The following is a 12576-nucleotide window of genomic DNA, read 5'->3' as shown; positions in this document are numbered from 1 at the left end:
ATTAAGAATATAAAGAAATTGAGAGAAGTGAGTGTTTGTAGTCTATCATATTTAACAGACCAGATCTTCACTCTGAACTAAGCTTGGAAAGAATATGCACCAAGCAGGTCACATGGTTTGGTTGATCTTCAAATACATTTGATCTAATGAATTATAGCAAACTATTCCAGAAGCAGTTTTCATCAACAATTTTGGACTATTGCAATCCCTTAAATAAAGAACTGTAAGCACTATGCTGATCTAGAAAAATCTCAGTGCACTGACATTGTGCTAATTGGTACTTTTCCATAACTGCCTGACAAAAACAGCAGTGGTAACAGTACAACTAATTAAACTTTTCGTCTTCAAACTTTATACATATTCACTAATTAATTATGAGAAGCATCCTGTGAAGTAGGTATTATCTCAATTTTTACAAATGGAGAAACTGAGGCAGAGAGCCTTTATGACTTGCCCAAGTTTACTGAGGGAATCAGTGACAGACAAGTTCTAGAATGCCTGAGTTCCTGGCTCCCAGTCTTGTGCTCAGACCATAGGACAGTGGATTTATGGAGTCCACACAGCCTGACCAAAAAAAGAAAAAATACAGGTTGCACTGGATTGTGTGCAGTTCTTCTAAAAATGAAGATATAGACCCACATTCACTATTTAAAATAAATTAAGATCAGCTTCAGGGTATTGCACGAGTTCCCTTTCCTCCACTTAAATAGGGAAAGAGTGTTGTCACCAAGTTACTACATTACATCTACAATGAATCTTTCCTTATAATGCTGGTGCTCATAATTACAGATTTTATAATGCCAAACACACTTTTATACCTGTAAGGTAAGGACCACAGTGAGGAGGGAATTGTGTTGCAGAAGTTTTGATCATTGTTCACCTAGTGTATGTGGACTCAAAATAAAAATGAGTGGGAAAGGGTTTTAACAGGTGAAATTCTAGGTTAACATGCATAAAAAAAGATCAACACTTGTATGATAAAGACATCTCCTATGCTAAAGGGTCTATGAAAAAGAATAGCAGGTAGAGTTTCAATAAAATCAATTATTTACTAAGCATCAATAATACACACACACAGAGCTACAGGCACGCAAAACAGATTGTGACTAAAAGAAGAATTCTAGAAAAGAAACAAATGAAACTAATGTTCTAGCAATGCTGTCCATGTTATATTAAGAGTCAACTTTAATTCCGACTTTGCACTGCATTTCAAGGTCCCAATAAAGTGCATTGGATAGTGATTCTCCTCGCTTTATTGATACTAGAAAAGTTACCAGGAACGTTTTCACGGTCCAAATTATCAGGGAAATAGCACAGAATTTAATCATACACATTAGACAGACAGACTATAGCAGCTGCCCTTGTGAGGTGCCAGTTGAAATCAACACAGCTTGAAATCAACACAAACTGGGGCCAATTACTTTAGAGCTGCAAACTCAGTATGCACAAATGATGTGGAAACTTAACCAATTTGCCTATTAAAATTACATTTTAGAGTTAGCACAAGAGGCTTGATTCTGTTGAGTTATCCATACACTCTAAGGAACTAACTAAAAAATTCTATTCTGATCTGGCTCACACTGATAAGAGATGGCATTAATATTTTTATTAGCCTCTTTAACCAAAGTTTAAAATAAGTAATTGAATTTAACCTACTTGTGTAAGGAATTCACGCCTGCTATTCTGAAACCTGTCATTAGTCTTATGACTCTTATGTCAAGAGATCCCCCTTTCTTCTCCATTTTATTGGCCATAAAGTCATATTCATCAGAACCATTTCAAACCACAAACAACTTTGTTAACCGAGAATGCATTCTCACAGAACCCAGTATCTCTTGCTACAAGGAGATATTAGCCTGTTTCACAGATAAAAAAATCCAAATTTGGAATGGTCTCAGGAGCAGAGGAACCGATGTCCATGTACATTAGCACATGGGTCTAACTATAGAAGTTCTCAATAGATTGGTCTGAGCTACCTACTGGAACACCTCCTATAACAGTTGTGCTCCTCTGGAACTATAAAGCCATGCACAATAAAGGTAAGAATCATGAGAAAGGGCACAGAGTTTTTTTCATGTCCCGCTTGAGGCTATCAAACTCCTTTCCTCAAGAAATCGGAATCTCACTACTTCCAGAACAAAAGAGTAACACTCATATCTTTGCCTTAGTTTTCCCACAACAGTAATTAAAACAAGACCGTAAACAATATCTAATAACTCTGTTGTGCATAATAGGGAGATTGACCCAATCCACAATTAACTACCTGTTAGCCTTTGTTATTGAAAGATAACACAGTGATGAGCATGGTATGAATAGAGATAGACAGACGAGATATTTGGCTTTCCTGTCATTCTGCAATGCAAGAACTATCATCAGATCTGGAGTAAACTTTGTACTCGTCTTTGGATTTTTCCATACTTCTTTCCCAAGGGATGATTAATCTTTATCATCCCTTGTTGTTACAATTTTTTTTATTTTGAAAGGAAAGGTTTTATGTAATATTTCAGTAGATCTAAATACAGTAAATCTTTGGTTTTTAAATCACTAGGTGATACTCAATTATCTAAGCGAGATTTTGATTTAAAAAACAAGCTTTGATTAGCTCCCCATTTTATGCAGCTATAATCCTTTCTTTAATTCCCATGAGCATTACTACTGCTAAACAGCATGAAGTTAGGAATGATGGATGATACCCAGAAAGGAAGACAAACAAAAGGAAAATTCAAAATCCCCTGAGATCACCCGCAGCTGTACTGACAAACGAAGATTTCCACATTAAGTCATACGAAGACCCTAACAGAAACACATACCAAAAAGACATGCAAGTCTTTAATGTAGTATATGGATACTATATGACCTTCACAGAGGATAAATACAGAAGTGAATTAAAAATTCAACATTCTTGGGAATATCAAGACAATCACCAGAATTGGTACATAAGACCATGGTATCTTTAGTTGCTAAAGTTTTACAGACACTCAGTAAAGAAAGTAATCCAAATAAAACCAATACAGGAGCTACATACAATACAAGTGTTCAAAACACTCAACCATATACACCTCCTAATATTTATTGCAACTCTCTAATTCTAATCTATCTTTGACCAACAAAAATGCACCTAAATAAGGGCCAAATTCATTAAAAAAAAAGAACAAACATGCTGATGCAGCTGGGTGACATTAATTCTGAATTTTTTTTCCATATGATTTGGTCCATGTTGTTGACACATACCTCATTAAAAAGACAGATTTACCCAAAGGCAAAGGTAGAAAGATACATTAAGAAAATGTTAGAAATAACATACTGAATTTCTTTTTCACCACTGGAAGTATAGATATACAATTTGTGTGTAAAATGTATTCAGCAGAACTTGCGTAAGGATCTTCTGATTACTAGACTGATACTTAAAGCTCACAGACACAGAATACAGAAGAGTATCAGATTATATTTTGGTATCAGAGGCTATTCTTGTAAATACTTAAATGTGTTAAAGGTTTGGACCCTTTTTTGTTTATTTATCATATACAACCATATAGATTTATGATCTTATATCATACAGAAAAGTCCTGAATGTTAAAAAAAAGTTACATTCTCCTTGATTTTTTCTTTAGATATGTCTTGCCTTCATTGGTTTTGCTGGAAAACTCCTTGAAGGACAATCAAATTAGAGTTGGAGCATTTACAGCCCTCAAGTAGAGGGGTGGGATGTTGAATCTTTCACAAACACAGCTTTTCTACCGTTTGCCACGCATTTGAATTAAAATAAAGGTGGCAACAAAAACGATCAGATTACCCTTCTCCTCTCAACTGATCATGCTTTACTCTCTTGTTATCTGTGATGTGATAAGCCTATTAGTTCTACAAATATAAAAGGGAAAACAAGAAATGAACTTCTAATTCTAAAAATAAACAATTTTATTCACGTGTTTATTTTTAATCATAAAAAAAAGCCATGGACACAATCCCATCTTTTTCCTTATTTGCAGGTCATCTTTAAGGCAAGAATAAAGGGTCGTAATCAATAATATGCTCCAGTCAGGTAATAAAAACTTAGCACTTTGCAAAATATTAGCTCAAGGACAGTAACTGACAGACTAGGTGGGGATGTGTAGCAGTGGAGCAGAACCTCACACTAACTCATCTAAACTTCCTGAAGGAAATAACCGTTAGCTACTAGCTATCCTCCTGGGAACCCATGAGTTGATCAGACTGCAATACTGTAGGTCAGTATTTCAACCCTTTCTTAATTACTGTTAGGGACCAGAAAAATGATTACTAATAAAAATATAGCCTTTTCCCCTTCCCTCCCATTTGAAACCCTACTATTTTTAAATGACCTGTTAAATGTATTATTTATGATATTTTCTATGTTTTCTTAAGTGTTTATATATATTTTTAAATTAGAATTGTGACTTGTGTCAGATGAATGCTACAGAAAAGTAGATATTGCATACTTTCATGAGCAGCAGTGTAAAAATGCCTCAGGAAATTTACATTCTTTAAATACTTGTAAGTAAGTAACAATAGCTCTGTGATTGCAAAGACTGTTCCTAATTTTATTCATGAAGATTTTATTTTCGTGGTTGATTTTAACGCTGACATTTTGCCTGTATTCAGTCCATTTTCATCTAACTCCTGGGGAAAGTTTAGAGAATTTCTCAATATGAGAAATAAATAAGTTTAGAACCACAACTGAGGGTGAAAAAATATACCAACAAATAAGGCAGTTGAGGTATGTAGGTCATATTACAAATGAAACGCTTCTGTTTTACAACCTAATACATCTCACTGTAAGAGTCTCATAGTAAGGGAAATGGTGGAAACCCTGTTATTTAGGACATTTTACCTAAACTGGACAAATTATCAGCAAAAGGTACTGTGTTGTAACTGCAAGGAGATGGACAAGATGACTTAACAGGTCCTTCCTTTCCATTCTGAACTGCTGTAATTCTCTCATTTATAGCACCTGATCATCTTGCAACCACAGAACACAATTATTTCTCTAGCCTTGATACAGTATAAATGGCTTACATCAGTTAACTGTATAACTGGCTACATAGTGTGCGTGGGTAGAATTTGGTATCAAGCAGCAGGAACACAGCTGTTTTATACTTGGGCTCCCTACTGTAATGGTCATCCTCAGAAACATCTTTAAGCAATTCACTTGCATTTTTCACACATCTCTGTTTTGTTTTAGTGAAGGGGTGGGAGAGTGAGCTGCATATTTAGCAATCTTCCTCAACTTTAAATTAGAAAAGCTGGTTTAGAACCATAGCTGAGGGTGAAAAAAATATACCAACAAATAAGGCAGTTGAGGTATGTAGATCATATTACAAATGAAACGCTTATGTTTTACAACCACTGTTACTTGTCAAATTGATATACTGTGGTAAAAAAAAAAAAATACAGTGCGAATGATCTCAGATCACAATCTTCCAGCCTAATGTACTCTGTTAAATGCTTGCATTTTCAAGATCTGCCATAGCAACACAGAGGGATGAGGAGTTAACTGTTAATAAAAAACCCTTAAGGTGCTCCTGCATGCTATAACAACAAAACACAAGAATCCTTTGGGCATCAAGGCAGCAGAAACAGAATAAAATGTAGTGAATTACTTTACAGCAAATCATTTGAAGCCAGTTGATTACCTGAGCTTGCACATCCCTGCTGTAGGGAATCCTGCAGTGATGTCACCGAGTGGAGGACTAAGTAAGAGAGAACAGTAAAATCAGGGAACAATAAAGGAGACTCCCAATCCCCCAAACAAGGCAATAACTCCAATTCTAAACAGATTTAACAGTTAGTCAAATGTTGATCTCAGTTACAACCAAGTGAAGGCAAAATCTGCCTTGGTATTACTAAAAACAACCACTAGATATTTGTTACTTCTAAACAGCATAATAAAAACAATGGTAAAAAACAGAATTAGAACCACCACTTCCCTCTTTAAAACTTAATTCTTTTATCTTGTTACATGGATCAAAATTCTTCAAAGAACTTTAGAAACAAGTAATTCCTATTAAAATGTGACTGAATTTAACTTTCACATTTTTCTAGACATTTATCCAAAGTTGCTTGATTTATATGCTGTATTTATACATAAACACCACTATCTTAATTGGTAACTCATCATCTCCTGCTTACGACTTAAGCAGAAAACTAATCCTTCTGTGTAAAATCCCAGTGAGTCCCTTAACAACAGGTTGTGAAGTTGAGGTGGGCAATTCTACTTACACAAATGGCAGAGCTAACTTAAGAAAAAACTCTCGCTTACTGCAATTTAAAAATAATTCCTCTCCTTCAATGCCAACAACATAGTGGAATTTTAATTACCTTGTCCTTGTTGCTGTCCTTGTGCAGGCAGGACACACTGTCCCAGCTCACCATTCAACCAGAGTTGCATGCGAATAAATGGTTCTCTGCCTTTTTGCGTCAATTTACTCCATGGCTTTGGCCTGGAGAGCATGTCACTGACACTCCCTTGAGACAGGCCCAACACCTGAAGTGAAACAACCAAGAATGGCATATTAGCACATTTTATTTCAGGGTGGGTAACTTCTGTGATATACTTCCTACCAGCATGTTGCTCATGTCACATGTATATTAATCATTAACCAGAAAGCACATGGGGAGCCTTCAGTTACAAATGCACATTTTATAAGTAAATGGAAGTGTGTGTGTGTGTGTGTGTGTGTGTGTGTGTATTGAGTTCAGGAAGGAGTATGTGTTCTTCCTGCAGGAGAAAACACCTACAAGAACACAGGGAGCTGCATAATACACTGTATAATGTAATGTCATCAGTTCTAACTGGAGAATCAGAGACCTGGTCCTAGTAGGTAAATAAAAACAGGAAATGATTTTCATGTATTTTGTTTTAAAATAAACATACCTGAAACTTTCAAATTTACCCATCAATTGTGCTAATCACTTAAATCTTTAACAGCTTCGTTTTGTACACGTTAGCTCATCTTTAACAATGAACTGCAACTCTACACAATAGTTTAAGAGAGGAAGTGTAGACGATTAAAACTACAGGAGGAATGTAGATAGGCAGAATGTAATTAGCTGACCTGGAATTCAGCCAGGACACTTGAGTTTAACATCCATTGTTTTAGGAAAGCTCCATGGAATATCTAATGACCCCAAGTGGTCAAGCTCTTAGTTTTACAACCTATTTGAAACATGGTACTTGTAGTAGCATAATGTACCTAGTGTCCTGCTGGGACATGGATTCAGTACCAAATCAGAGGGAATAATGCCACCTGCTGCATCACCAACACCACTTCTTGTAGCTTTAGATGTTCCCTTGGTGGTCTTCCATCCACGTAATGACTCAACCTGACTCTGCTGAGCTATGAGATCTGAGACCATTAGAACTCTGAGTGTTGTAGCTTCAGAATGCTACATTATACAAGACGTATATGCATCACCAAGGGCTCACTTAAAAAAAGATACTAATGCTAACTGGGAGGCTGGACACTTAAGGGCTAAGCAATGACTATATAAAGAATTCTTAACTAAAAATATAAGACTGAAGAGCAGAGAGAGTTCCAAATCCCCTTATATTATTTTTAAATATTAAACAAGAAATTTCAGGTTTCCAGAGTCCCTTAACCTTCACTTACAAAAATCTGTTGCAAGGATATTACTCAAATAGTCCATGAGTTCACTTTAGCGCAGTGGTCCCCAAACTTTTCAGGGTCACCCCCCCTTATCCAGTCTACACACCCCAGTTCCCCCAGGAGCCAGAGCCGCAGCTCCCGGGGGGGGGTGGGGGGGTGGGTAAGACTGGGGCTGCAGCTGGGGGGGCAGGAGGAGGATCTGGAACCAGGAATGGAGCCGTGGCCAGGGGCCAAGGCAATGGGCTGAGGCTGCCCCACAGTTTGGGGACCACTGCATTAGTGTCTCAATATATGTTCCAACTTAAAATGAATGTAGTTGATGAGTGTGACAGATATTACAACCACATGCAATATTGTTGGGGTCCATTTGTTTTAAATGAATAGTTTATATATATGACTGTGTTCTGCTTCATGGGACAGGGCTACCCCAGCTCCTCCAGGAATTCAATCAGCCAGATTGTCATTTTCCCCTCCCCACCACCCCAATAGGTAAGTAAAGTCTCCTGGGGAAGCTTGCACATAATAGCTCAAACTAGATTCCCCAGAGACCAACAGACAAAGAAAGAACTTTTTGATAAGTAGCCTGAGTTTAAACTGACTCAGGACCTTCTGTCTATGTGTGGGAGGGCAATCTTTGTGGAAGGGGTAGAAGGGACAGACCTACTAAGCCCTCATAAGACTGATGGGTGACCTCTGGTTAGTACATAGGAACTTTTACTGTTTTAGTATGTTTTTTTTCTGTATTGCTTGCATCTTAAGAATAAATGTGCTTGATTATAAAGAGCTGTGTAGTAACTTGTAACTACAGGCAATTATATATATGTTCATAACCTTTACAGAGAAAGGAAAGTGGAGACCCTGGCCTGTTTAGGTAGCCTGGCTTGCTGAGAATATTACAGCGAAGTACGGGAACTGTGTCCAAGAGGTGATGATTGGGAGCCAGAAACTGTTAAGTGGGTGTTCTTGGTGGACCACAGCGGGGGAATACACATGCAGTTGCCCTGAACTGTGAAAAGAAGAAATTAGCTTTGTGTTCGTACTGTAAGCTATTGAAGAAGCTTTTCGTATAGAAGTTAGAAGCTAGAAAATCTGTGCAATGTCATAAGACACGACTCATATCTTTCACTTGTAAATGTATTTTGTAACTATTGAATGAAAAAGAAATGTTGCGCCTTTATGTGGCAGATTCCCATCCCTATGCCTAAGAATATAGCACTACATGTTTAAAGTATTAGTGTAATGAAAAATCAGTTCTTTACCTTTTCCCCAAAGATCCTTTGGCAGATGCCATTCTTTGCTAGCTTTTCTTTGACCTGACGAGTTAGTTCTATTGTATCCACTTCCTGGTACATGTAAATCTCATACTGCTCAGGTGTCAATGGAGGAACTGAGGGTTTGGATGGCTTTGATATAGGTACAATAGGAGAGGAAGGAAGGGGGCTATTTTGTGGTGTCTCACTGCGGCTTGCCCCAGTAACGCTCAATTCAGAGCTCTGGGAATATGGAGATTCAGCATTTGGCCACTCCTTCCAGTATTCTGAAGAGGATGGTCCTTGGAGTTGGCTACGATCTGACCTTGTCTGGTTGCTGACCTTTTCTTTTCCACTGCTGGCTTCCTCGACCTTTGTATCTTCAGAAAGAGTGGTATTTCTTCTGTCATGCTGAACAGTGTTCCACCAATGGTCCTTCCAAACACTACTACGTCCCAATTCATTTTTAACATGCCTCAGCACACCTTGTGCAGAATCAGTTATTCCATGAAGCTCTAAAACTGGTGTTTCTTGGTGCTCCTTTTTTAGCCCAGAGAGGTTCTGCAATGCAGATATATTAGAATCCATGACAGCTGAATGTTTCTTCAGTGACAAGGCCAATGGAGAATAACTGGAAACTGATGACATTGCAGGTGTAGATATTAGTTTTGGGGACAAGATGGAAATGTCGGCTTGAGACAAAGGTGTTGTTTTTAAGGCAGGTTCAAGGGCAGCCTGCTGTGCTTCCATTTCACGTCGGGCTTGTTGCAGAATGGATCGAATGGCCTCATCAGAATTGCCACTGCTAGATGCAGAAGGTGGCTGAGCCGGCTCAGCTGTGAAAACAAACCAAAGATGAAATGTAACACTTTTTATATAATATACACATTCTTCTAACATCAGTGTCACTGTAAATGTTTCCCAACAAACCTGTGAGGGAATAGATAGTCTGCAGTACATTTTTACATATCTAAAATCTGATTTTCTCTAATCAAAGAAGATAATTTTCAAGAGTTACGCCCTGGAAAATATTTGCAGCCACACATGCGCGCACACACACGCAAACTGCATATGTATAACTGATATGCATTGCAAACATTTGCAAATATATAGCTTTGAAAAACTGGCCCTATTTCCCTCTCCCCTCCCCTGCAAAACGTATACTTCCCCAAAAGTGACATTAACACTTCATGGTCCCAGCTACATTTACTTAAGCATTTGGTTCTCTATCTCCTCCAAATGAATCATGCACAAATAAAGTCCAGGTCACCCAGCTGCACTGCCAGTGTCCTGTTACAACAAAAATAATCTGATATGGTTAATCCTTCTACCCAAAACAGAATTGGAAATTTGAAAACTCAAGGACTTCTGCAACAAATTTAATTCCTTTCTTTCCCTGACTACTCAGCTTTCTCTCTCTTTTTCCAAACCACTGAATGAAATGTCACTAAAAAGAACACGATTATTCAACAGCTTTCAAAAATAAGTGTGATGTCCAGTCATAGTGGTCTGCATTGCCAAGCAGAAGCTCTAGGAAGAACTCTTGATCTCTACCCTGTATAGAGCCAATGGGCATCAAAGAAGAGACACAGAGTCCAACTGAAGGGTTTTAGTGGTGAATCAGTGCTGATATGGCCTTCTTCAGCCAATGTATGCAGCAGCAGAGGTTGGAATTCCATAGAAGAGTCCAATGTACTCTTCTGCAGGGTCAGGAGATTTGGTAAGGTGGTCCTGCATTTGGATTTATAGCAGTCTCCACTGAGACCTGAATTGAAGATGAATTCCAAGGCTTAAAAATCCCATTATGGAGGTTGGGCAATGTGATGCACCTGATCTGACTAAGGGAGCTGTGCACTTCAAGAAGCAGCCACAAATGAAAATAAATAGGCTTAATATAATTATGATATTATCCTATAATACTGTGGGTCAGCTATGCATGTTTTCATTCTGCCACCCTCTGTCCCTTCTCCTTCATGCCCCACAAAATAAATCAGAAATAAGGACAAGGGAAAAAAAACAGGGATGCCTCTTTTGCTTTATCTAACTATTTCTCTCATAGGAAGTTTTAGGCTTAATTAATTAATGTCTGCAAAGCACTTTGAGATCCTCATGAACATGAAGTGTGTTGCAGAAGAATATAGTAATTAATCTGTTTTAAATTACTGTATCTATTCCACATTTAGACACCTAATAACTTGTTCTGTTTATTAAAAACATTTTTCCATTACTCCTGCAGATATTTTTTGCCATGTGATTTGTTTTAATTTCAAAGCTGAATATCCAAAGTAATAAACCAACATTTATTTATAAAATTAAATTTAATGCAAAGCACTTTCTAGTGCAGTGCCAGCTCCTTAAGTGGATATACAGGATTGGAGAATTAGGTAGAAAGTTTTGATAGCTGTCGAATGCATGGAAAATTACACAGTGGGAAGATAACCTGGACATGTGCATTGGAAAAGGAAACACTGTTTGATCTGGCATGACCATTTTGAAGCGCATTTTTAAAATCAGAAAATGGAAAGCAAATAAGCTCCAAGGAACAATTTATACCATGAAATAAAGCCCTGTAAAAGTCAGATTCAGGAATGATTGTGTTATAATCCCAATTCATGAGAAAGATAGTGTGGTGAGAACATACTAATTAAGGGCTAGCTCATGACTGGCCCCAACACAGGCATGCAGGGGAGTAAAATGGATTAAATTATCAACTATGGTGGGTCTTTTGCTGTTTGGTCAGATGTGGGGAAAAAAAGGGCAAGGCAGGAGCAGGAGAGGAATTGTGACCTTCCTTAGATATTTTTAAGGTCAGGCTTGACAAAGCCCTGGCTGGGATGATTTAGTTGGGGATTGGTCCTGCTTTGAGCAGGGGGTTGGACTAGATGACCTCCTGAGGTCCCTTCCAACCCTGATATTCTATGATTCTATGACTTTTTCTAAAGGTTCTATCTAGCACTAAGGATATAAAGGTTTCAGAGTAACAGCCGTGTTAGTCTGTATTCGCAAAAAGAAAAGGAGTACTTGTGGCACCTTAGAGACTAACCAATTTATTTGCGCATAAGCTTTCGTGAGCTACAGCTCACTGCATTGGATGCATCGGATGTAGCTCACGAAAGCTTATGCTCAAATAAATTGGTTAGTCTCTAAGGTGCCGCAAGTACTCCTTTTCTTTTTAAGGATATAAAGTAAAACTTAATATATATTATGTACATGAACCCCTCCTCACTCCAAAGAAACAGCTCTGTAAAAATATGTTCAAGATTTTAAGAACGTAATTAACCAGAAAGCTCATGATAATTGTTTTAATTAAATTCTGAAGTAAAAGGAACAAGAGACAAAGTGAGCCTGTACCTGTTTTCTGTACTTGCAGCTCCCTTTTGGCTTGTTCTAGAATGGATTTGATGGCTTCATCAGAGCCAGTCTCTGTGGTTCGGATTCTTGTGGTGATGTTACCTGAAGAGTAGAAGGAAACTAATGACGTTAAGCAATCTTTTTAGCAAACACTGAGTGTAACGCCTGCAATTCATTCCGAGAACAGTTTGCAGAGGTGCTTGTAAGCACTCATTGGGAGGATTTTAAGATTTATTGACCTTCACTAGTACTGGAAACTCTATTCTTTTCAAGAAATTTTCTCTGCTTGAAAATACACGGTATATTACCATTCAGCAGCAGCTACAGGATAACTTTAATATATAAACAGTAGA

General features: G+C 37.8%; 1 protein-coding gene across 13 annotated transcripts in view; it reads right to left on the bottom strand.

Moving 5' to 3' along the window:
- CUX1 (cut like homeobox 1) overlaps positions 1-12576 on the bottom strand; it is a 382370-nt gene that overhangs the window by 91804 nt on the left and 277990 nt on the right. For 10 of the 13 annotated variants that reach the window (XM_037880470.2, XM_037880466.2, XM_037880464.2 and 7 more), the window contains 4 exons: positions 12224-12325; positions 8882-9708; positions 6334-6499; positions 5649-5705 (listed from right to left, as the gene is read on the bottom strand). The exons of the other annotated variants lie outside the window; for them this stretch is intronic. In XM_037880470.2, coding sequence (XP_037736398.1) covers positions 5649-5705; positions 6334-6499; positions 8882-9708; positions 12224-12325 — 1152 coding nt within the window. The remainder of the gene's footprint in view (positions 1-5648; positions 5706-6333; positions 6500-8881; positions 9709-12223; positions 12326-12576) is intronic. 13 annotated transcript variants of the gene reach the window in all.

This window comes from Chelonia mydas, chromosome 17 (genome assembly GCF_015237465.2).
Source record: "Chelonia mydas isolate rCheMyd1 chromosome 17, rCheMyd1.pri.v2, whole genome shotgun sequence".
Lineage (NCBI taxonomy): Eukaryota > Metazoa > Chordata > Testudines > Cheloniidae > Chelonia > Chelonia mydas.
This window is presented reverse-complemented; position numbering and strand designations above follow the sequence as displayed.